The sequence below is a fragment of the Monodelphis domestica genome, chromosome 4 (genome assembly GCF_027887165.1).
Source record: "Monodelphis domestica isolate mMonDom1 chromosome 4, mMonDom1.pri, whole genome shotgun sequence".
NCBI lineage: Eukaryota > Metazoa > Chordata > Mammalia > Didelphimorphia > Didelphidae > Monodelphis > Monodelphis domestica.
Window position 1 is genome coordinate 387,366,654 of NC_077230.1, and position 25,065 is coordinate 387,391,718.

The following is a 25,065-nucleotide window of genomic DNA, read 5'->3' on the forward strand; positions in this document are numbered from 1 at the left end:
ATGACAAGCCAGGGGTTCATATCAAAATACCCAGAGGAGTTTGAGTGGACCACAAACTCACTGCGAGTCAAGTCTTAGACTGTGGTAATACTCATAGTGTCTAGAATGAAGGAGGTTCATGTCCTTTTGTATTCTCTCCTGATCGCAATGTTTCTGATATTGTATTGAGTTTTAGGTTCTATATTTTAGGCAAGGCATTGTCATGATGAAATATATGCAGAAAATGTTAAACAGTCTAGTGAAGGAATTGGAAACCAAGTCATATGAAGATTGGTTAAGGAAATTAGAGATGTTTGTCCTGCAGTAATGATGACTTGGGGGGATAGTTGGGAGCTGTCTTTCAGTAAATGAAAATCTGTACTTTTGTTAGAGTAGTTGGTGGAAATAACAGAGATGCTAGAGCTAAGTATCATCTTCCCAGAAAATGCATCTAGGTCTGTAATTCTATTTTGTAGTTTCTAATAGGATATTCTGTCTTTATTTAAATTCACAGAAGTATTAGCATAGAGCCAATGGAAAAATCAGTATGTGTGGCCATTCAGATTCTAGCATTTCCAGGCCAGCTTTTATGCTCTTTTGTTTGACAGGATAAGTTTGAACTTATCTGAGCTTCAGTTCCTTCATCTTTAGATAGTAATACTTATAATTCATGGAGATAATCCAAAGATTAGAGGAGATCATATATAGAAAATACCTGGTAAAGCAGAATGGTCTTCTCATACAGCAAAATGGAGCAAGTAGTGAAAAATAAAATTATCTGTAGCTTCAAACTCAGCTGGGTGGCTCAGTGAATAGAGCAGTGGGCCTGGAGTCTGGAAGACATGAGTTCAAATGTGGCCTCATATACTTACTAAGTTATTTAATTTCTACTTGCCTTAATCCACTGGAGAAGAAAATGGCAAACCACATCTTTGTCAAGAGAACCAAAACTCTGTGGACAGTATTGACCATGGGATCATGAAGAGTTGGACACATTTGAACAACAACAACAAAACCCCATGACTGCTCTAATTTCATAATGTTTAGAAGGAAATTTAAGGAATCAAAGAATAATGGGGCCCTTTTAGGTGGCATAGCTCTTGTCCTTCCAAAACAGAGCTCAAGCTTATTGTTTACTTATCACAGACCAGCTTGTGGATTTAGACAGTGTTGTTTGATGGAGAGTGATCTAGGCTCTCATTCAGCAGATATGGCTTTAATACAAAGAATTTTTCAAAAATTAAGCCTTCAAAATTTAGTTTCTTCATCTGGCCATTTGGAATGGTAGTGCTGACCTTTAAGTTAATGCCATCATTTGAACACAGTGATGTTTACAATACATCCGCCCTTATTTTTTTGTTTATTTAAGCTTTTGGATAATGGCTGAATACCTTTTAGCACTTTATACTGGTTTGGTTTGAAAAGACAATTAATGATTTCTCAGATCTTCCATCATTTGGGGATAACTCCTAACCAGTGGAATGAGACCTTAGTTATGTAGTACAAATTCATCATCTATGCCTCAGCAAAATCATCAACTCACCTTCTGGAAAGGGAGTTCCATGCGTGGAACTTATTTATGTGTTGCTCCCCCCCCCCCCCCCCCCCAAAAGCATCCGTTCCTTTTTCTTTGTAAAATGATTCACATTTCAAGGAGAGAGAAGAATATAAAGAATTCTGGGGTTAACAAGGTTGGTTCATGCTTTCTCTTTAATGCACAGTGCTCATACGAACATTCCTGTCATTTTTTTCCATTTTTGTGTCAGTGTAGTTAAGATAACCCCCCTATTTTTCTCTCCCCTTCCCTTTTTCCCTATTTCCCCCATATAATTTTATTTTGCAAAGAAGCTTAATTCTTTGATTACATGCTAAGAACTTTTCACATGTTATAGGGACTGAAAAATGGACTTGGAAAGAGTTATATACTTTTCTGCTTAATTAGGAATTGAATAAAAATTTATAAACTCTTAAATTTCCAGTCTATTTCATGGTTGGGTCAGTTTTCTTTCTTTTTTTTTTTACATTATTTTATTTGGTCATTTTCAAACATTATTCATTGGGGAAAAAAAGGATCATTTTCTTTTCCTCCTCCCCCCCTCCCGCCACCCCTCCCATAGCCGACATGCGATTCCACTGGGTATCACATTCTTCCTTGATCCAAACCCATTTCCTTGTTCTTGGTATTTAGAGTCTCCTCAATCATATCCCCTCAACCCCTGTAGTCAAGCAGGTGCCTTTCCTCAGTGTTTTTTCTCCCACAGTCTGTCCTCTGTTTGTGGATAGTGTTTTTTCTCATAGATCCCTGCAGATTGTGGGTCAGTTTTCTTACTTCACTTTTGTCAAGTGATTCCAGCTAAGGATTTTCTGGGACCTTTATAAGCCAGGACATTTAAGAGCATTGAAATAGCTTGTGATCACCACCATCAAAGAACTGTGCAGGATTCAGCTGAGAGAAAGGATTCAACAGGAAAAGGAAGTTAGGGAAAAGCCCAGAGGAATCCATTCTTAGGAACTTGTTTGAGACTCCCAATATCAATCATTTGATGGGGCATAGCAGCTCCTATCCCTAGGGCTCCCTTGAATTCCTATTGGATATTCCAAAAGGTGATTTGGATTCTATAGGCCAGAACAATTGAACATTTAGGAAGGAATATAAGGATAGTGTTTTTCTCATTTTGTTCATTGCAAATTATAATGTTTTGGATATTTTTTTATTCTATGGTACATTGTAGATTAAGTATGTATCCTTTGGTTCATATGATTTTAACCTAACAGGGACAAAATTATTCCCAAATTGTTGATCCCTGCCATGGTGTGATACTGGTAAGAATTTGAGAAAAAATAGAAAATTTGAGGACGGGAAGAAGCCTTCTGCAAAGTACAATAAATCTTTCTTCTTATGTTTCTCCTGGGATGATAGCCTCTAACACAACAGATGTAGCTAGAAAGGAAATAGAGAATTATGGCCATGTTTCAAAGTGAGACTTTAGTTTTCCTGAATCATGTATTTAAATTTGAAGCCCTATTCCATATTTAGCTAGAATCCCCCCACTTAACCAGAAGGCACATTTTAAGAGTTCCTGTATGAAAGCTGTTAAGGAAGTTCTTTTTTTCTAGATCCATGCTTCTTCAACTGAGGTCTAGGAACTTGAGAAAAGTTGATGCCCATTTTGAGTTTCCTTTGTAATATGATTCTGAGAAGACATCTGTAGGCATCACCAGGTCCAGGACATACAAAACCCTTGCTCCGGATGCTGTGGTAGCTCTGGAACCCAAGGGCAAAACCCAACTTATTTGGGACATGCTGTCAACTTTATTCATGTGGACATATCTGGTGTACTGTCACAAACACTGAGTTCACAGTATTTGATTTGGAAATTGTGAATTCTGTAATTTTCAGAATATATTTTATAACTACAGTTTTTCCAAGTAGAAAAACAAAAACAGTATTTCTCGATTAAACCTCCTAAAGGAAGTAGTCTTGTAGAGCAGTATCCTGAAACCCACTTAAATAGTGGGGATGAACATTGAACTGAATGAAGTACCAGCTTCACCATTTAATTAGTTGTATCACTGTGGACAAATCGCGTCCTGTATCTGAGCCTTTCCACATGTATCTTATGAGGGCTTTGGATTTGCCGAATTCTGAAAAGTCTCTTATGCTCTGACTGTTTGTGATTCTCTGAGAGATGTTTGAAAATGCCAATAGACTTAATGACTATCCAAAAGAAATGCAGGTATGGGGAACTTTCAGAAGGAGCTGAAGATTCCTTTCATAATGACTGGCATAATTTTGGGAAATCGGATTCAGAGAATTGAGGGGGTGGAGCAGAGACTTCCAGTAATGAAGCTGGCATTTTTCTCTTCTGTACTTAATATACCATTGGATATGGACTTTTTTCCCCTAAGCTAATTCAAAGTACTTTTAAATGGTGGTGATAACCAACATGGCTTATTATGGATATAAATGATGGATATGTTTATAAACGACTATGTGATACTCTTCATTTAGAATCCATTTGCTCAGCAGATGTGTATTAAGTGCTCCGGGGGATCATAGGGTGATCTAAGAGGTCAGCTAGTTTCTGTGTGTAGGTGGTAGGCCAGGAATTGAAACCCAGACCCTCTAACTCCAAACTCAATGCTCTTTCCACCAGCTCTATTATTATTTGTAGTATATTGTTTCATAATTAAAATATTTAACAATTAGAACGGTCTCCAAATAGAACCGACTGTAAAAGGAGATGGTGACTTCTAGGTGTGAGCGTTTTAGGATTAAAAACTTGAAACTGAAAGGGTTCTTAGAGGTCATGTTACCAGTTACACCCCCTACCCACTTTCTCTTTGAAATAAACAAGGAAACGAATGTCCTGAGAGGTTAAATGATGTGTTCAGTGTTACCAAGGCAGTAAGTGTCTAAAGCAAGTTCTCTGATTTTAGATCTTACCCTTTCTTCACTCTCCTAGGCTGTCTCCATTCAATTCAAGTCTCAACTTGGCTGACCTCTTCAGAAACCTTCAAGGGAGAGGCAGAAGGGTTGGCTGTAACTTTCTTAGTATAGGAGGCCCCCTTTACCAGTGTATATCGATAGCATCAGAGTGTCTGAGAGCAAAGTGAACTGGAGATATTTGCTGAGAGGCCCAGAGGCAGAACTTAAAGCCATGTATTCCTGCCTCTGAGATTGACTGCAGTTTTCCTTGCACCGTTGGAAACCTTGAAATGGTATAGAAATACTGTACCCTTAGGTGACTCTGGTTGGCAATGTCATGTGTAGTAGAGAAAAATTCATTCTTCAGACTGGAGTGCGTAGACTATGTAGACTCTCTGGTCACTTCTAACCTACTGCCAAGTTAGTCATGATGTGAAATTCACATATTGGTATTCTGCTCATATTAGAAGTCCTTTGTGCTAACCTCGGAAGGTATGGAATCCTTTAAGATCTTGGGCTAGTTCTTTGGCTAACTAGTTCTGTAACCTTAGATAAGTCCTGTTCCTATTTCTTCATTTGCCAAAATGAGGAGTTTGGATTAGATCCCTAAGGGCATTTCCAGTTCTGACATACTATGATTTTGTGAGTCCCAAAAGAAGAAAAAAACTGAGTATCAAGTTTTATATAATTTTAAGAATAGTGTAATACATCTCTAACTGTGAAATGTTTGGATAAGAGTTTTGTATGACACCTGTAGTCTCTAAAACATTCCTGCGCTTCTTGACAAATTAAAGGGGCAAGAGAAGGAAAGTCCAATTAGAAAAGTCTGTGATTCAATTACCGGCATGATCTTGCTGAGAGTAGTTGTGCAAGCTCAGGCTGCACTTGTGACTAGCTCCCATTTTCTGCCTTTTCCACACTGACCACTTCACCTCCCATATCTCCGTGTCACCCCCACATCTGCTTTTTATGCTTTTCCTCTAATGTGTCATATCTCCTTGTCCCATTTACCCCATGCTACCTGCCTATTACTATTGCTTTCCTCTCATTCACCTCCATGGGGCCTCCTCTGCCCTGACTACTATTCCCTTACTATTTTAAGCTAGAGTTTAGTGTCATGACATAATGGTTTTATACTCAGGACATTAGCCCTATCTCTCCCCTTGACTGTACTTTATTATATTCCCTAGTCTTGGGTTTAAAATTCTTTCTACTGGCCAGTTTTTTGTACCTTGTGACTTAGAACTTGGGCAGAAACAGACATGGACTAGTACCCCATTGTCAGAGTTGATCACTTCCTTTATTTGGACTAGTATACATTGTGCTAGCCAAGAATTGTGTTGAAGATGCTCAAAAAAGATTTGTAATCCTAAACTAAGTTTCTAGGCCCTCGTATCAAAGATACTTATATGATAACTCTTAGCCATTCTTGGTGGCAAAGAGGAACTAATAAGTAGTTATGAAGTTGAATATGTTTGGAGATTTCTTCATGAAGAGCATCTTTAATTAATGTCATCTCATTTTCACTATGGTTAGTGGAGCCCAGAGAAGCCAAAAATAATAAATCCATAGTTATACCATTGGTGTGTAATGGAACCATATAAGAGAGAAGTTTTGACTGTTCCTATCACCACATGGTCATTATTTACAAGCCCCCTATGTTCAGTTATATAGATTGTGGCTGTCATCATCAAATGTTATTGCCACTGTTCTCTTCTTAGTGGCTTGTCCTTCAGGTTTGAGTTTCTAAAAATTCCAAATTGGAAAATTGTGAGTCTGATTCTAGCTTACATTACTAAGTTTCTGTTGTTAGAAAAATATACTGATAATATTTCTCTTGAGCTGCATGCTTTGTCCTGCCCCTTCCTACTGATCTGTAAGCTGTTGCATTGGCTTTCTTTCTGTTTCCTGCTGCTATCTTGCTTCCTCATTGAAGGGAGGATTCAGACCTATCCAGGTAACAAACTACTGGTTCTGCATGGCCTAGTTATTCCTCTTACCACCATATTACTGATATCATTTGTCCATTATTCCTTTTTCTATTGAATCAATGTATCCATGTGGAGAATTTATATTTTGGTCTTTTGTTTGAAGGCCAGTGAGCCTAATGTGAGAACGATGAATGACTCTGGTTATGGTTGCTTGTTTCTAACGCTATTTTAGATTTCAACGATTCTTGCACTAGGTCACTTTAATGCTAGATCTATTTGTGTTCTCCACTTATTTGGCAAGCTACTTCAAATAGATATGCAGGAGAAATTGGTTCAGTTCAGAATGGGGTTGTCATCTTCTTGAAAATTGAAATATGTCAATTGGTTACCTGAAGCTTGAAAATAATTGGTGGGAAATTCTCAGGCCACTTTAAGCCTGATTATAAACTTGCACTTAAATATGCAGGTAGAAACATTGATTTGCTTGTCTTCTGTGTGTCTCATGAACTCCTGTATAAACAATGGCCTTTTGAAAACACTTGAAACTTATTTGGTATGTGGTATCCATTGACGGGCTAAAAAACCTCAAGACTTTTACAACAGAATATAAATCTACAAAAAGCATTTTTACCAATTGTTTTTTAAACATGAGTTTTCAAAAGTTGAAATTGTGATGTATGGCTTAGCTTTTAAAATATTTGAAGTAATTATACAATTTTCAGACATGTGACAACCCAAACTGAAAATATAACCTGTTATATAGAACATCAATTTTTCTTTAATCTAGTTATTCAGTTCTAGTTTGTTTTCATTTACATTGTGTTTAGACTTCAAGTTGATGAGGAAAATTTGAAAAGATTCCGGCAAACAAAGTTAACTTGGTCCTTTGCTGAAAACAAATAAATAAATAAATAAACCTCTTTCTTTCCCCTCCTCAGTTTTTTCAGAGGCCTCAAATACAGCCTCCTAGAGCTACCATCCAGAACAGCAGCCCTTCCATCCGTCCCGGTGCCCAAACACCAACTGCAGTGTATCAAACCAATCAACACATCATGATGGTTAACCATCTGCCAATGCCGTATCCAATGCCCCAGGGCCCTCAGTACTGTATACCACAGGTAACGTATTCCCTAGGTCCATAGGACCCAGAAAAATGTCTGCAGTAAACTCAAAGTTACTACCCAGGTCATCAGGGAGCATAAGCAGTGGGGTTCCCTTTTGAGATGAGAGCTATTTTATTGTCCATGAGTCTTGCTATTTGTCATTTTCCATTAGATAAAGAGATAGTTTTGATATCTTACTTCAAAGGTGCATAATGGATACAGAATCCAATTCAGTTAAACAAGCATTTCTTACTGCTTTCTATAAGTGAGACCCAGGCATATAGAAGGCACTGGGAATAAAAAAGACAAATGAACAAAACAAAACAACCCTGCCCTCAAGGAGTTTACATTCTAATTAGAGGAGGGGGAGAATTTTTTTTCCTCTTGTTCATAAGATGATCATTTCTACACCCCCTTTGTTATTCCATCTCCAAACCTAGGAGAAAAGTAACTTCTTGTATTATTCCTGTGATAAATTCCCTTCAGGTTCCTTGAAGTCTGCCTACTTTGAATCAAGACAATCTAGTTGGTTCATGGCTACCTGAGCACTGCTTTGTTCTGTATCTTTCCCTAAAAATGTCTTCTTCATATTCTTCCCTCACCAGCCCTTTAGTGGCCAGGGATTATTTTGAATGTTTTGACTAAGATTGCTTTATCTCATTTAAAACAATTCTCTGGAAATTACTTGTTAAGAGTTTTAGTTGATGGTTCTTTGTTGCATGCCAGTTCTTTTTAAAAGCAATCTACAATTTCTCTCTCCTAGTATCGGCATAGTGGCCCTCCATATGTTGGGCCTCCTCAGCAGTATCCTGTTCAGCCTCCAGGGCCAGGCCCCTTTTATCCTGGACCAGGGCCTGGGGAATTCCCCAATGCCTATGGTAAGTTGAAGAATTAAGTCATTTTTGCCAGTTGTGTTTTGTTTTCATGGATTGTGGGTTGAGGAGTTCCTAAGATTTTTTAATGAAATCTTGTAGAAGAAGTCTGATGATTGGAATTCATGTTCTGCTGCTTAATGGCTTTGTTCTCTGGCAAGCCACTGGTTCTCTGCTCTATCAACTACAGATGATTGAAGGGATTAAATAAAATAATGTGCCTTTAAATTCATATTATGGGTGCACTACATTATCATGAAGAAATACTATGAAAATACAGTCTTAGAGAAGAACACCAGGTTTGGGGATCAGAAGACTTTTCTTTGAATGCTTTGTACTGCCATTTACTAGTTGTATCATCTCTGGTTAAGTAAGGATTTTACTCCTCTAACCCTTAATTCTCTCATCTAGAAAAGGAACAATTTGGATTAGATGCACTGTTGTTTTTTTTAAACTTTTACCTTACGTCTTGGAATCAATACTGAGTATCAGTTCCAAGACAGAAGTAGTAAGGATTTGGTTTTTGGAGTTACGTGACTTGCCTCACACAGCTAGGAAATGTCTGAGGCCAGATTTGAATAGATAGATGTTATTTGAAGATCTTTCAGATTGGAATGTTTTGATCTCATGCTGGACTCAGACCTAAATAGCTTGAGTTTGGGGTTTTAGTCACTTATTTGTCAAAAATACAGCAAACCCTTAATATCCTCATCTGTAAAATGGAAAACTACTTCATTTTATATCATTTATTTATATTTGTTTACTGAGTTGTAATCGAGATAAGATAGGATTATAAGATATGAATTAATCTTATCTAATAATGATTGATTTTTAGTAAAATATTTTTAAGTAAAGTAACATTAGCTAAGAAAGTGTTTTTGAATAGTTAGAAATGCTATATATAGGTATCGTGTAGAGCTCTGGTAAGTATTGATTTTTGTATTTGGTTTGTAAGGAGATGTTAAACCCTCTAGTAACTGAAATTCATTTTTAATGCACTAAAATTGTATTCTAGGTTAGAAAGAATTATGGTGAATCTAAGAAATTCTAAAATTGGCCAAAATAAGAGAGGGTTTATTTGATTTCCTTGTTTCAGGCAGTGCAGATCTTTGGCAGAGGCAGTACTTTTATTACAAAAATATATCTGCCCTTCACTGCTCCCTCTCCCCGCAATAAATCACGCATTCTGAGGTGCCCAGCTAGTCTTTGGTATGTTTAGATCCAGTATCATTGTAGCAACAAGAAAAACTATTCATTATCCATTCAAGCCCCCAAGCTGGACAAAGTGAAGGGGTGACATTGAATGCATTTGTAGACCTAGGGGCTGCTAGTGAACATGTGGACAAGCTCCAGATTTGGGTGTTAGAGTCCCAGGATGAAATCCCAGCTGTGAGACTTTCTGCGTGCTGTGCTGCTTAGTAACATACCGTGGGCTTGTTGGGAGGGGAAAACCTAGAGAATTGTGAAGGGTTGCCATTATTATACCCCTATAACTTTGAGCAAGGGTCACTCTCCAACTCTAAGTCTTAGGTTCCTTCTCTGTATAGAAAATAAAGCAGTTTGGACTTGTGAGGTCCTTCTTTTTCTGTCTGTGATCTTATGGCCCTGCAATGGAACCTGCACTGAGGTTCTAGTTGCACAGACGACAGCCATCACCTTCAAAAGAAACAGATGTTCAAAAGAGGGCTGGATTTGGGGAAAGAGAATGTATTCTCTTTTTTACATGTTGAATTTGAGGCATTTGTGGACATCCAATTTAAAATGTCCAATAGGTAATGTCCCCTGTAATCTTGTTTGACTTAATGTGTTTTAAAAACAAACAAACAAAAAATCTTAATACATGATAAGGACCATGGCTATGTTATCTTAGTGTAGAACAAGGGGACATAGACATTCTCCCTCACTACTCAGATTAAAGAGGTTTTGGAAACTCTATTCTACACTGGGCATTAGGAGGATAATTCATTTATTTCCCCCAAATAAGATAATTTTTACGGGTTGTTTAGTTTGTTTGCTATGTACCTAATGATAAAGCCCAGTACATTTTCTGTGTGTTCTCAGAAAGGACATCATAAGTCAGTCCCTTCCATCCACTTCCTAAAGCAGGATTTAAAGGAGAGAAGAAAACTTGGCTATGTAGGAATAGTCATAAAAATTTACCTTTTTTTATACTAGGGTACCCCCCACCCCTTTGCTTTTCTTTTTTTCCTCTGTGTTTTAAAAGCTTTTTGGGGTAATGTTGAATTTTTGCTTTGGATGTTTCATACATTCATTCAATTAATCTTAAGTACCCAACTTAAGAATAATCTTGTGCTTAAACTTGGCTGTCCTCAGAAAGATTTAACTGACCATCTCAGGATACTTCCCATCAGATTAGGTGGTCTGAGGCCTTAGTACAGTATGAGGAGAGTGAGTTCCAGACATGGTTCACAGAATAATGTAAAGAAGCATTTTTGCCTTGGCGGAATGAAGGAAAGTTGCTTGGAAGAAGTGACACCTGAATTGGGCCAAAGGGTTAACATTCATACCAGGCATGACTGAATGAGGTGATCAAAGACTTGAAAAAGAGAAAGGAAAGGATGAAAGTAATTTCTCACTCCAGTTCATCCTCCACTCAGCTGTCCAAGTGATCTTCCCAAAGCATTGGCCGGACTGTGTCACTCCTCTACTCAATAAATTGCTATATAGTTCCCTATTGTCTCTAGAATCCATTATAAAATCTTATTTGATATTCACACTTTATAACCACCATTACCACCCTACTTTCCCAGTCTTCTTACACCTCACTCATGGACTCTGGTACAGGGACATTGACCTCTTTGCTGTCTCCTTGAAGGAGACCCTCAATTTCCTGACTCTAGACATTTTCACTGACTCTCCCCAATGCTAGAAATTCTCTCATCTCATCTCTGCTTCTGGTTTTCCTGGCTTCCTTCAAGACCCATGTAAAACCCTACTCTTCGGGGAAGCCTTTTCTGATCCCCTGTAATTCTAGTGCCTTCCTGCAGTTGATTATGTTAAATTGACCTTTTCTGTAACTCATTTGTATGTAGTTGTTTGCATGTTGTGTCTCCTCTGTTAGCTTATGATCTTCTTGAGAGCAGAGACTGTCTTTGCCTTTCTGTGTATCTTCAGTGCTTAGGACAATGCCTAGCACATAGTAGACACTTAATAAATGTTTGTTGATTGATTGACTCTTGACTGACTATGCTCCTCTCTCTTTTGTCTGTGCCTTCCTTCATACTATTTCCTCATTAATCATAATACCAGATCTTGATCAGCTCTCAATAGTTGCTAACATCTCCATGATTAATTTCAAACGACTGTAGACTGTATCTACTTAGTGAAGATCACCCTGGATGAGTGTGGCGATGCAGAATTTTAGGCACTAAGACATCAGTCATTTGGCCTTGGCAACCCCCCCCCCCCCATATAAATATATATATATATATATATGTATGCATGTATGTGTGTGTATGTATGTATGTATGTATACTGTAGACTGCAGTTCTTTCTAGTTCTTCAATGATTAAAAGTGCTAGCCATGGAATGATTTTTAAGACCATCTATAAATTTGACATCTTGGTCCTCTAAATGTGAAACATTATCAATGGGCATAGTAAAAGAGGAATAGAGTTAGAACATCCTTGAGCTTCTCATTTAGAATGAAGCCCCAAGAGAAAAGAATGTTGAGCTCAATCTTCTCTAGAGACAAAGACATTGTTGAAGTTTTATTGTGTATCCAAGGACAATAAGAAACATTTCATTTGCAAAAATATTGTAACTTATTTGTAACAGTTTCCATTGTAGAAGATGCGAAAACAAAAATTCCATGAAGAGTTCATTAAGAATATAGAAATTAAACCATCCTGTATTTCAGTACTCAATGACTTCAGTTCAAAGGATAGTGAATGAGGAGGAGGGTGGAAAATAGGTCTGAGGATTAATTAGCAAAAGAGGCCAAAGGCTAAAAGAAGCTTCAAGCTTTTGTATCAGGAATATCTTTTAAGAAATTAATTGGAAAAGACTGGGCATGGGGGAATAGTACCTAGATAGGATCACAAATAGCAAAATTGACCATACCCCACCAGCCTGGAAATTGGCTCCATGATGCTGCAGGAGTCATTCCCAACACTTGTACACCACTATATCATTGGCCTGTCTTACCGTAGGCTCTTGACTTCCTCCCCTTGAGCTACCACAATAGTCCTGAGTTGGTGTCCTGTTCTCAGTCTCACCTGTCTCCAGTCCATCTTCCATACAAGTGGCAAATTGAGACTCCTGAGGCCCAGATGTGTCTGTGCCCTAAAGACCCTGACCAGGTAGTTTAAGCTTAGGTGCCTCTCCTACTGGCTCTAGATAAAAATATTTAAAGCCCTTCCCAAGCCAACTGCAGTCTCTCTTTCTAGATTGATTTCCTATCACTCCTCCAGCCCATGCTGTTTCCAGCCAATTGGAGCCTCTCTTTATTTCACCAGTGTCATTCCATTCTCCCAGGGTGTCCTTGTAGTGCTTCCCTGAGACACTTAAGAAGTCCAGTGCAGCATGGTGGCTAGATGACAGCCTTGGAGGCCTGAAGAAGATCCAGTGGCTTGGGGACTAAGCCCAGCTCAGGTCTAACAGCATGGCCTCTCTTGACACATCTCCTAGCAGGAAAGTCCTAGGTCCCCCTCAGAGTGTTGTGAGTTTCCATGTTTGGAATCTCACTTGTCATATATTATGATCTCTGGAAGGAATTCCCCTTTTGAGGCTACTTTTTTGTCCTCTGTAAAACGAGATGGTAAATTAAATAACTGCTAAGATCATTTTTAGCCCCAAGTCACAGATTCTATGAGGGCTCACATATTTATTTCCTCTCTAGCTTATCTCAATGTTTTTGTCTCAAGGTATTTTTGAGTATTTTGGGGTGTGTGTGTGCATGTGCCTGTATCTTTCTGTGTTTTTGTGGGAATTTATGGCTATATATCTGCATATAGATAAAAAGTACTTGCTATATGCCAGACGTTCTAACCCCCCCTCCCCCCCCCCACACACTCACATTCATGCTTTAAAATCCTCATGTGTTTTGGATGAATTCATTTGAATACCAGATTCAAATAGAATTGAATAGGAAAAAAAAAGAAAAAACCCTTTAAGTCACTGAAGCAAGTTGTTTTCCATTAAAACAAGTGATGAAGATAAATGATAGATTAAGGGTTTTGGATTTTCCTATGCTTCCAACAATACCATTAGTGTTATTTGTTCATAGAAATAATTAAATATTTCACTAGAATGAAAATAAGAGAGTTAATTATGATATCAAAATTCTCCCCTATCATAATCCTAAAATAAACCATAGGCTTGGCTTAATTGTTTTATCAGATATTTGAAAGAGTAAATGGCTTCCCATTCTTTTGTCTCCCATTAGAATGAAGCTTAGTTGTGTATTTATTTGCTTAAACTCTGGTATTCTGAGATTACACTACCCTGCTATGCTGTTGACTCAACCATGTTTTCATTAGGAGATTTTGTAAAAATGACTGGTTCACCTTTTGGATCCTATTTCTCTGAGAGAAAAATTTGGCAAGCTGAGTAGATTATGTTCTAGGAGCATTTGAAACCTCATTTGTGAGGCTATGTTATTTCTCAAGTTTCGTTAAGGACTTAGAGAAGTCAGCATGGTTTCAGAATAGAATTTGTGTTTTCAGCATTGAGGCAAAGCTGTGAAGAGTTCCCTGTAATAATCTTAAAGGCAGAATGCTATCGTGGAAAGACCTCTCTGGCGCTGGTGTCCAAGGACCTGGGTTTGAATCCATTCCATTAGTACGCCATCAAAGCTCAGTTAGTAGCTTCACTTTCCTCATCTGTGAATTGAAGGGGTTATACTGGATGATGTCTAAAGTTCTTTCCTGCCCTAAGTCCTATGGGTCACTAGCCTTTTTTTCCTCTTAATGATGTACATTTAACTGCTGGAAAATATACTCTCCCTAGGAGATCTCATCTATTCTTACTTCTACTTGGATGACTCCCATCCTTAACCTCTCTCCCCAGCTCCAGGCGTGTGTTTCAACCTGCCTTCTGCCTCCTTCCACTTGGATGCCTTCCCATCAGCTCAAATCAACATGCTTAAAATTGGACTCATCATCTTTCCCCCAAAACTGACTCCCCTTCCAGACTTTGCTATTTCTGTTAATGGTAGGCTTTAAAAACCTCAGTCATCTTGACTCCTCTCTCTCCCTCACCTCTCATTCAGTCACCAGTTATTATTGATTCTTTCTTTGTGATGTCCTGGCATTAGTTTCTTCTTTTCTGTTCACAGTGCTACCACTTAGTTCAGGTCCTCATTTTCTCTTGCCTGGACTATTGAAGTAGCCTTCACTGAACTGGTCTCCTTGCGCTCAGTCTCTCTCCTTTTCACTTTTCTCCAGTCAGTTCATCCATCTACCCATCTGTCTATGCATTATCTGCCCATCTGTTCATTCATTCATTCATTCATTCATTCATTCATTCATTCAACAAACACTTATTAAATGCCTACTATGTGTAGAGTACTATGTTAAGTGCTGGGGGTTATACAAAGTTTAACCAAGATGGTCACCATTCTTATGGAGTAATTTACAGTCCTTGCTGTAGAATTTGCCAGAATAATTTTCCTAAAGAATGATTTCAGTCTTTTTGTACCCTCTGTTCAGAAACCTTTGGTGCTCCCCATTGCCTAGAGGGAAAAGTTTCAATTCCTTAGCCTCTCTCTGTTTGGAGCTTTGTATAGTCTAATTCTAACTCTGTTTCTCTCTTATTTTTTTTTTGGTCACATTGCTCCCCTCCAGTTGTTGAACATGCTTCTCATTTTCCCATATCCTTGCCTATGTTTAGGCCATTCTACCTATCTCCCTGTCCTAATCTGGAAGGTCCTCAGCATTCTTCTCTGTCTAGCCAAAACCTCTCCTTCATACCAAGCCAGTTAAAATCCCTCCAATTCCTTGATGATTTCCCAGAACATACCTACCCACCATCACTGCACGCTCCTCTGGATTCAGTATCCCTCATTGTCTTCATCATTTATTTGACAATTAATCCTTTCCTCCCTTGTGACATATCTTGTACTGTTGCCTTTATCTGAATCTTGTTTGACTGTTCAACTTTTCATATGGCAAGGACTGTAATGTGAACAATAATCAATTGACCTCCCTGCCTTTTGCTTACTCCCCAGCATAGTGCCTTATTGCATAGTAGACAATTCCTAAGTATTTGTTAATTATTTGAAAATAATATTGTTTAGACCTTTTTATGCTAGATACTTAATGAAGATAGGGGTATTTCACTACTTATGGTTGAATTCAGCCTTTTGCTGGTTAACCTTCTATAGCTAGGAATAAGCTGTAGAGATTTTCTGACAGATATGATTGTGGCTTTCTTAAATGGCCCCTCTTGGGCTATGGGCTTAAAATGGGAAAAAGTCATTTTTCAATAGGCAAAGATGGCCAGTGAACTGAACCCTTGTTTTCCTCCTTTCCCAATTCTCTAGGGACACCATTCTATCCAAGTCAGCCAGTCTATCAGTCAGCACCCATCATAGTGCCTACACAGCAACAGCCTCCTCCAGCCAAGAGAGAGAAAAAAACGGTAAGAGCACTTCTCTTGTTTTTGCATTCCAGATTTGCCTTCTTCAGTCATGGCTGCCAATGAATGTGCTGAGCCTCTTAGACTCATCTCATTGATTACACCGAAGGCAGGTTTTAGAATTTCAGAAGGCCTTTCATGACACTAAATTCACCTAAATCATATTTGGAAGAATGTCTCGTTTCACATAGCCTTCTGCATGTGCTAAATGCTAAATGAGTTCACTTAGGGTCTGGCAAATAGTAAATGTATAAAATCAGTCACTTTGCTATTCCCTGACTATTTTGGGCCAGGCTTAAACTGGTCTGAAGATTAGGGAAGAAAGAATTTATTTATTTAAATAAAATTAAATAAATTTTAATATTAATAATGTATAATAACATATAAGACCATAGTAATATAATAATAAAGTAATATCATTAATATAAGTAAATTAATGTAAATAAATAATTATTTGAAGCCCTGACTTTCTGCCTTAGAATTGATGCTATGTATTGGTTCTAAGACAGAAGAGTGGTAAGAACTAGGTATTTGAGGTTAAGTGACTTGCCCAGGGTCACATGTAGAAAGTATCTGAGGTCACATTTGAACTTAGTACCCTCCCCCCACCCCCAACTCAACTGTCCCTGAAGAAGAATTTATATGAGAATTTGGGCCTGGACCAAGTGCCCTAGAGATCTTGTATTTTTCCTAATAGATGTATATCCTAGTACTATTGGTAGAGGGCATAGATCTGGTGCTTTTTCTACTCTCTGTTAGGTCCTGCATAGTTTGAGATGATCATGCTGGTTTGACTTCATTTTCTTGCTGGTGACCTGCAGTTTGACTCCCCCACCCCCAACCCTTACCCTATCCGTTTCTGAAGGTCCTTTTGGGTTTCTGGGTAGTGTTGAAGCCACTGGACAAAGGAGAAGCATTTCCTTGTGGGAAATATATTATTTTATTTAAAAAAGCACTCGTAATGTTTGCCAGGAGGAAGACTAAGTGCCCTCCCATTCTGCTCAGGACAGGGTAGCTCTTCTACACATATTTGACTGGTCCTTGCTTTCCTCAGCACATATCCTGGTGTTTCCCTTCAATTGAACATCTGAAAAGTGGATTCAGGAAGGCCTGAATTCAAATCCTGCCTCTGATACCACATAGTCCATGGGTAAATCATGAAACCTCCAGGACAGTGTCTTAGTGCTTTTCTCATAAAGTCTTCATGAGGCTCAAACAAGATGATATTCCTAAATACCTTACAAGTTATAAAATGTTCAATGAAAATTAGTATCATTCTTAAATCACAAAAGGACAGAGACAAAGCAACAAGTGCAATAAGTAATAGCAGGTAACATTTCTGTAGCATTTTTAGGCTTAGAAAGCACTTTCTGTATTATGCCTTTGTAGTGGTTTAAGGATTCCTTATCCCCATTTTACAGATAAGGAAGCTGAGAATCAGCAAGGTCAAGTGACTTTCTCATCAACCAGATTGGCAGTGGCAGACCCTGGATTCATACTATTGTACGGTTCACACATTCCATCTCACCTGATAGCCTCCCTTGTCCCCTGCCATATATAACCAAACACCAACTGGTCCCTAAAGAGGCATATCCAAAAACTTCCGTGATAAACATCTTTGTTCTTTGCTTTATCTTAGTTTTCTCTATCATGGCACACCATAGCAGAGGAACTTTTAATAAAAAATTTTTTAATTTTAGAATATTTTCCATGGTTACAGGATTTATGATCTTCATGATTCTCTCCCCACCCCCAAACTGACAAGCAGTTCCACTGGGTGATCCACGTATCATTGTTCAAAGCCTATTTCCATGTTATTCATATCTGTGTTAGAGTGATCCTTTAACATCAAAACCCTAATCACATCCCAATTGTACTACGTGGTTAATCATAGTTTTCTATTGTGTTTCTGCTCCCACAGTTCTTCCTCTGGATGTGGATAGTGTTCTTTCTCATAAGTCCCTCAGAATTGTCCTGATCATTGCATTGCTGCTAGTAGAGAAGTTCATTACATTCGATTGTGCCACAGTGTATCATTCTCTGTGTACAATGTTCTCCTGGTTCTGCTCCTTTCACTCTGTATCAATTCCTGGAAGTTGTTCCAGTTCACTTGGAATCCCTCCAGTTCATTATTCCTTTGAGCACAATAGTATTCCATCACCAACAGATAACACAATTTGTTCAGCCATTTCCCAATCAATGGACACCCCCACCCCCATTTTTCAATTCTTTGCCACCACAAAGAGTGCAGCTATGAATATTCTTGTATAAGTCTTTTTCCTTATTTTCTCTTTGGGGGTACAAACCCAGCAGTGGTATGGCTGGATGAAAGGACAGACATTTATTTAAAACCTATTGGGCATAGTTCCAAATTGCCCTCCAGAATGATTGCACCAATTCACAGCTCCACCAGCAGTGTGTTAGTGTCCCAGTGTCACATCCCCTCCAACATTTATTGCTTTCTTTTGCTGTCATATTGACCAATCAGTAGCAGAGGAACTTGACAAACTTTGCTGAACTTATAGAGAAGAGCATTTCTAGGGCTTTTGGTAATCGAATTCCAGTAGAAGCTGAAATATATTATTCTTTCAAAATATTTTTAGGTCATTGGCCAACTGCATACAACTATTCTACAACTACTATGACAGTAGATCCATATGTTGCTGTAGTTCCAGTAGTTTGTAGATATTGTCAGATATTTCCCCAGAGCTTCTTTGTAATCACTCATTTTATTTTCAGATGTTGAAAGAGGCATGAAGTTTAAATGGCCTGTTGAGCTCACATAGTACTTGGGCTCTTTTTTGGGCCTTGTTCTCCAGTAGACAAATCATAGCTTATCAGTATAATATGTTACTTGGGGACATCAAGGGAACAGGAGTACTGCTTTCTTTTTAGAGAAGAGTTCATAAACTTTTAAGACAACCAGGTGGTGCAGTGGGAAGAGTGCCATGCCAGGCCTGAAGTAGGAGGACCTCACTTCAGATTTGGCCCAAGATAATTAGCCCTTGGCATGCCTTTTCAGTCTATTTGCCTCAGTTTCCACATCTGTCAAATAAATTGGAGAAAGTAATGGCAAACCACTCTAGTATTTTTGCCAATAAAGCCCCAAATGAGTTCATGAAAAGCTGAAACAGACTGAAACCACTAAATGAAAACACAATCCTTAAATTTCATGAATTCTTTCTTTCTTCAAAAGTCATTTTCCAAAATATCCTCTTCCCCAAATTGAATCATTCATTAAAAAAAACATTAAGGAAAAAGCAGTTGATATAGTCACTGTCCATGGTAGTATATATTATTATATTCCCCTCTGGGGGTTACCCATCTCTGCCAAGAGGAAGCAGATATATTTTACAATAGAGAATTGAGAAAGAATCCTGTTTTCTTAAATATCATGTATTATTCTGAGTTTATTAAAAAATTTCAAGTTAAAAGGCTTCAAAATCAATCAAATTGATGTGGTCATTTAATTCCTTAGGCACATTTCCCCATCTTAACAAAATTTATTCATTTCTGATTCAGCAAACTATTTCTTCTAGTACCTCTGGTAGTTTTCAGTTGAATTTCCTTTCATTCACTCTTTTTTGCAGACCTGTCACTTCTTTCTTCTTTGAGGCTACAGATAAGAGGAGAATGAATATAGGTCTTGTTTTGAATAAGCATGACCAGGTATGGTTGTCATTACAATGTTTTGCATTAGTGTAGACAAGAAGGAACATCATATAGTTGAGAAAATACCACAGTATTCTAGGAGTCATCTTTGAACTCTCTTGAGTTCTCAGGGGAGCCAGCAGGATGAAGTAAACAGAACATGGCCCTTGGAGTCAGAAGACCCTTGCCGAGCTCTCTGAAGTTCGAATTGCACATCCAAAAGACATGGGGGGGTGGGTGGGGGTATAAGTGGATTTTTCACTTTTTAAACCATAAAGAACCAAATCTCTGTGAACCATTAGTATTAGTACTTGAGCTCTAGCATTAGAGAACTAGCCACTATTTTATTTTCTGTAAATATCAGCTCATTCTTTTGGGCTGTGTTTTTCCCCATAGGTAGCATTCAGGGCTCATGATTTGAATTTAAATTTGAATATACATAATAATGAGATCCCCTTGGATTTCATCTGTGTTAACCAATTCCCCCCTGAAATTCACATCTAAGATAGCCGAATCTTATGTACATGTCCTCTGTGTAGGAAGTACAAGGACCAGAACAGTGGCATTTCTACAATATTATTGTGAAATTAAGTGTAGAAAATAATATATTTTTCATTGGCATCTGTTTTTACTAAAAGGTATTTCCCCTACCACAGTCAGAAAATTCAGAAGAACTATTACCAGAAGCTGGGAAATTGCTATTCTCATTATGATTTCTTGATTATCTAGCTATGGAATGTTAGCTCAAACACAGCTATTCTGAGGTTCCTCTTTTTCAATTGTCAGTAGAATCAGTAGCTTCCATGCTTATCATAGCTTCCAAATGGAAGTTCTTGACTGCCAGTGTGGTAGAGTTGCTATTTAGAATAAGCCTTATTTATTAAATATTTACTGAGTATCAAACATTAACTTAATTAAATATTATTAACTAATATTAAATTAAATATTTGTTGATTATATAATATGTTTAGAACTTTATTTTAGGTGCTAGAGAATGATGCAGTTTGTTTATATGACAAGAACCTCTACCCTAATGGAGAGAGAGAGTTGCAGGAATATATATAGTAGTTTGGTGGCCAATAGATAGAAGCCAGGCCTGGAATGAATAGTTGTATGACCCTGGGCAAGTCATTTCCCTCATTTTCCTCATCTGTAATATGAGCTAGAAAAGGAAATGGCAAACCACTCCAGTATCTCTGCCAAGAAAACTCCAAATGGGGTCATGAAGAGTCAGGCAGACTGAAAAATGATTGAATCTCTCTCTCTCTCTCTCAGCACCGCATGCTAGGTGCTATAGATAAAAATGCCAAAACAAGATTGTAAAAGAGTCAATATGTGCAAAAATATTTATAATAGCCCTTTTTGTTGTGGCAAAGAACTGGAAACTATTGGAATTCTTAACAGTTGATGAATGGCTAAACAAAAGTTGGCATATAAATGCAATGGAATACTGTTGTGCTTTAAGGAATAATGAGGGAGGTAGTTTTAGAGAAATCTGAGAAGAACTATATAGAGTAAACAGAGAAGTAGGAGAACATATATATTTATTTGTATATATATATAAGGTAAATATAATATATATTTCTATAATTACAATATTGTAAAGTGAGACTTGGAAAAACTTATGATCTCTGAGCAATACAATAACCAACCACAGTCCTCTCGAGACTACATGATCAAGCCAGATCACTAAGCATTTATTAAATGCCTACTATGTACTGGGCCCTGTAATATCTGCTAGAAATACAAATAAGTCTGTGCACCCCTACCCCTTACCCCCTGGCAAAGGAACCCAGTATAATGATGGAGAAAATATGCCAAGAACTATGATCAAACAAGAAATATGCAATAAAACTGAAGATAATTTCTGAGGAGAGATACTAAATCCAATAATGAGGACTAGGTTAAACTTTTTTTCACAGCAGATGAAGCTTTAGCTGAGACTTGATGGGAGTCAAGGAAGCCCAGGCATAACTATGAGGAGGGAAAGAACTCCAGGCATGAGGCCAAGACAATGAATGTTGTGTGTAAGGAATGTCGTGGAGGTCGGTGTCACTGTATTGTGGTTTATGGAAGGCTGGAATGAAAGGGCCCAGGCTATGAAAAACTTTCAGATTCAACCGAGGATTTTTGTGTCTGGTCCTGGAATTAGTGAACAGGCAGCTGGTGTGGGGAAACTTTCGCTGTAGGAAGATCAGTATGACAACTGAAGCGAGTGAGGAGTAGCTGCAATCCTCACCAGTAGGCTTTGCAGCATTTGAGGCCAGAGGTCAAAAAGACTTGCCCCAGAGTGGGGGCACTTCTCAGGAGAGAAATGAATGCATAGTTATTGCAAAAGCAGGAAAGGAAGGATATGGTAACTTATTGACTGTTGAATGCAGGTGAGAAAGTGAGGAGGTGAGCAGACTGGGACAAGTCAGGATCAGAGGGGGGTTGGGAGTAGAAGCGGAAAATAACAAGTTCATTTTTAGACATGTCATGTTTAAGGTGCTCTTTAATCATGTAGTTTGCATTGCTCAGTAGGCAGTTGGAGATAGAAGACTGGAGGTCAAGGGAGAGGTTAGGGCTAGACAAACAGATCAGAGAACTATCTACATAGAGATGATTGAATTCATAGCAGGTGATGAAATGATCAAACAAATAGGAGGAGAAGAGAAAATGGCACATGGAAAAGTCTTAGGGAGCACCCATGGTTAATGAGTGAAGCGTACTACCCAACTCCTAATGGAGAGATGCTGAACTCAGGTGCAAAATGAGACTTTTTTTTTTTTGATGAAGCTAATGTAGGAATTGCTTGATTATTGTTTATTTTCAGGGTTTTCTTTTTCTTTTTTCAATGTAGGAGGAAATGTTGATTATTTTTTATTTTAAAAATCAGATCAGATAAAAACAGACAGAAAACCCCTCCAAAATCATGATTATCCTCCTTTTTTGGCATCATATAGTATATTCACAGGCTTGGAAATCCAAATTATATGCAATGTAATTACTCAAGGGGAAGGGTGTCACTGACAACTGTGGCAATCAGGGAAGGCCTCTTCATGGATTATGGTTTATGAAGTGAGCTTTTAAAAGATGGGGGTGATGAGGGAGCTCATTGTAATCATGCAGGACAGCTTGTACAATGCCATGGAAGCAGGAGATAAATCTCATTTATGGGGCTGCTGGAGAGGGAGTGATATGGGACTATCTTGGAACGATAGCTCAGGTTGTAAAGTCCCTTCAGTGCCAAACAGAGTTGCTGGGAGTGATATAATCAGACCTGAACTTGAAGAAGCTCAGTTTAGCAGCTGCACAGTGGATTTGAAAGGGAGAGGCAAGTTACAAGGAGACCAGTTAGGAGGCTTCTGCAGTAATCGAGCCCACAGGTGACTAGGATATGAACTGCTGTGATTGCAATGTGAAGAGGGATGCCAAAGATACTGAGAAGGCTGAATCAAGATTCGGCAACTGGACTGACTATGAGTAGGGTGAATGAAAGTGAAGTCAAGGATGGCTTCTAGATCAAGAGCTTGAATTAGGAAATGACTTTCTAGAGGATGCCCCTAAAGTCTCAAAGCTTAAAACTGTAGTGAGACTTTGAGGACACAAATTTTGTTAATTCTTGTGTTCTTTTTACAATAGGCTTTTGACAAAATCCAGACAATTACACGTTTGTCACTACAAATAATGTCTTCATAGGGGCAACACAGTCTTCCTAAGTAGCATGGATAATAGACCTAGGTTCAAATCTGGTAAACTCTTCCTACTATGTGACCATGCACAAGTCACTTAATCCTGATTGCCTAATCTTTGCTGCTCTTCTGTCTTAGAATCAATACTAAGACAGGAAGTAAGAGTTTGAACATTTAAAAAAATTATATTTTCCTGTGCTAACTCTTTAAAGATAACAATAGACATCAAATATATAGGCTGAATATATTAGGAGAAATTATTTGCATATCTGCTCATTTTATTGGACATACATGTGCCATCCCTGTGGATACCTGTTCATTTGAAGATGGATAGGCTAAGGAATTCATGGCATTGCCTTCCCTGTCTAATCAGTTAAGCTGTAGCCAACAGCCAGCCATACTTGAGGCTTCTACAATTTAACCCTCTCTCTGTTTCTACTTTCCATAGTTATCTTTAAGTAAGAGACTGATTTGTGGCACTCTACAATGACTATTTGTACCACTACATTGACACTCACTCCTTCTAAGTTTCAAGAGATGAACTATAAAAAACTAAAAACCAACTGAAATGGGTCTTCTATTGAGGATTATTGATTTTTAAAGCTGAAAGAGCTTTGAAAGAATCTTATTAACCCCCTGATTGAATAGATTTTTAAAAAGCAATTTATAGAAAAAATGAAGTGAGTTTACTAAGGTTACAGAATTAACTGGCCATAGTTTGTATTGTAGTAAATATTAAATTACCTCTAACTTGACCTGAGCAGAATAAAATAATCAGTGAACACACAGGAAACTCAAAGACACTGAAATATTTCTTGACTGAAAAATTTGAGAAAAGTAATCTTCTTTGAATAACTCTTAGTTTATGTGTATCTTAAGTTAGGTCTAATGTCTTAATTTCAAATGACAATTTGAGTGATCTTAAAAGTGAGCCATTTTGTGGGCAGTTGGGTAGCTCAGTGGATTGAGAGCCAGGCCTAGAGACGGGAGGTCCTGGGTTCAAATGTGGCCTCAGACACTTCCTAGCTGTGTGACCCTGGGCAAGTCACTTGATCCCCACTGCCTAGCCCATACCAGTCTTCTGCCTTGGAGCCAATATACAGTATTGACTCCAAGACAGAAGGTAAGGGTTTTAATTAAAAAAAAAAAGAGCCATTTTGCTATTTCTATCTTTCAAAGGGCTTTTTCTGTGTATAGCTCTTAACACATATAAGAAGCTCTTGGGCCTTGGCTTGGATGAGTATATAAGGATCATAAGATCATAGATCAAAACTGGAAGGGATTTTTGAGGCCCTATCAATAGTCGTTTTCATTTTACAACAGGGGAAACTGAGGCCCAATGCAGAAAAGCAATTAGACTGCAATCATACAGATAATAAATGACAGAACTAAGATTTTGAACCCTTCTTCTTGACTCACAATCTTGTATTCCTAACATTGCCCAATTCTGCCTACCTAGGAAATCTGTGTAAAGCACAGATTTATTTCTACACTATCCTGATGAGTGGTCATTCAGTCTTTGCATATGATGTTTTGTTTTCATTTGGTAGATACGGATCCGCGATCCAAACCAAGGGGGTAAGGACATAACAGAGGAGATCATGTCTGGAGGTGGCAGCAGAAACCCTACCCCTCCCATAGGGAGACCCACATCAACACCCACTCCTCCTCAGGTAAGCGGCAATAATACTGGTGTGAGCCCATCTGCATTTGGTTACTAACCACTCCTGAGCTTTGCTCTTATCTAGAACCACTTTCTATACTTTCCATTTCCATCATTCGTCTCATAGCCCTGAATATCTAGATTCTAGATGGTATTCTTTTAAA

General features: G+C 38.2%; 1 protein-coding gene across 16 annotated transcripts in view; it reads left to right on the plus strand.

Moving 5' to 3' along the window:
- The window catches only part of EIF4G3 (eukaryotic translation initiation factor 4 gamma 3), a 386,696-nt gene that overhangs the window by 224,687 nt on the left and 136,944 nt on the right, over positions 1–25,065 (plus strand). For 15 of the 16 annotated variants that reach the window (XM_056795635.1, XM_056795650.1, XM_056795638.1 and 12 more), the window contains 4 exons: positions 7,278–7,457; positions 8,206–8,320; positions 15,819–15,916; positions 24,789–24,911. In XM_056795635.1, the coding sequence (XP_056651613.1) occupies positions 7,278–7,457; positions 8,206–8,320; positions 15,819–15,916; positions 24,789–24,911 (516 nt within the window). Of the gene's footprint in view, positions 1–6,349; positions 6,366–7,277; positions 7,458–8,205; positions 8,321–15,818; positions 15,917–24,788; positions 24,912–25,065 lie in introns of those variants that run through there. The other variant, XM_056795649.1, reaches the window with a different exon arrangement.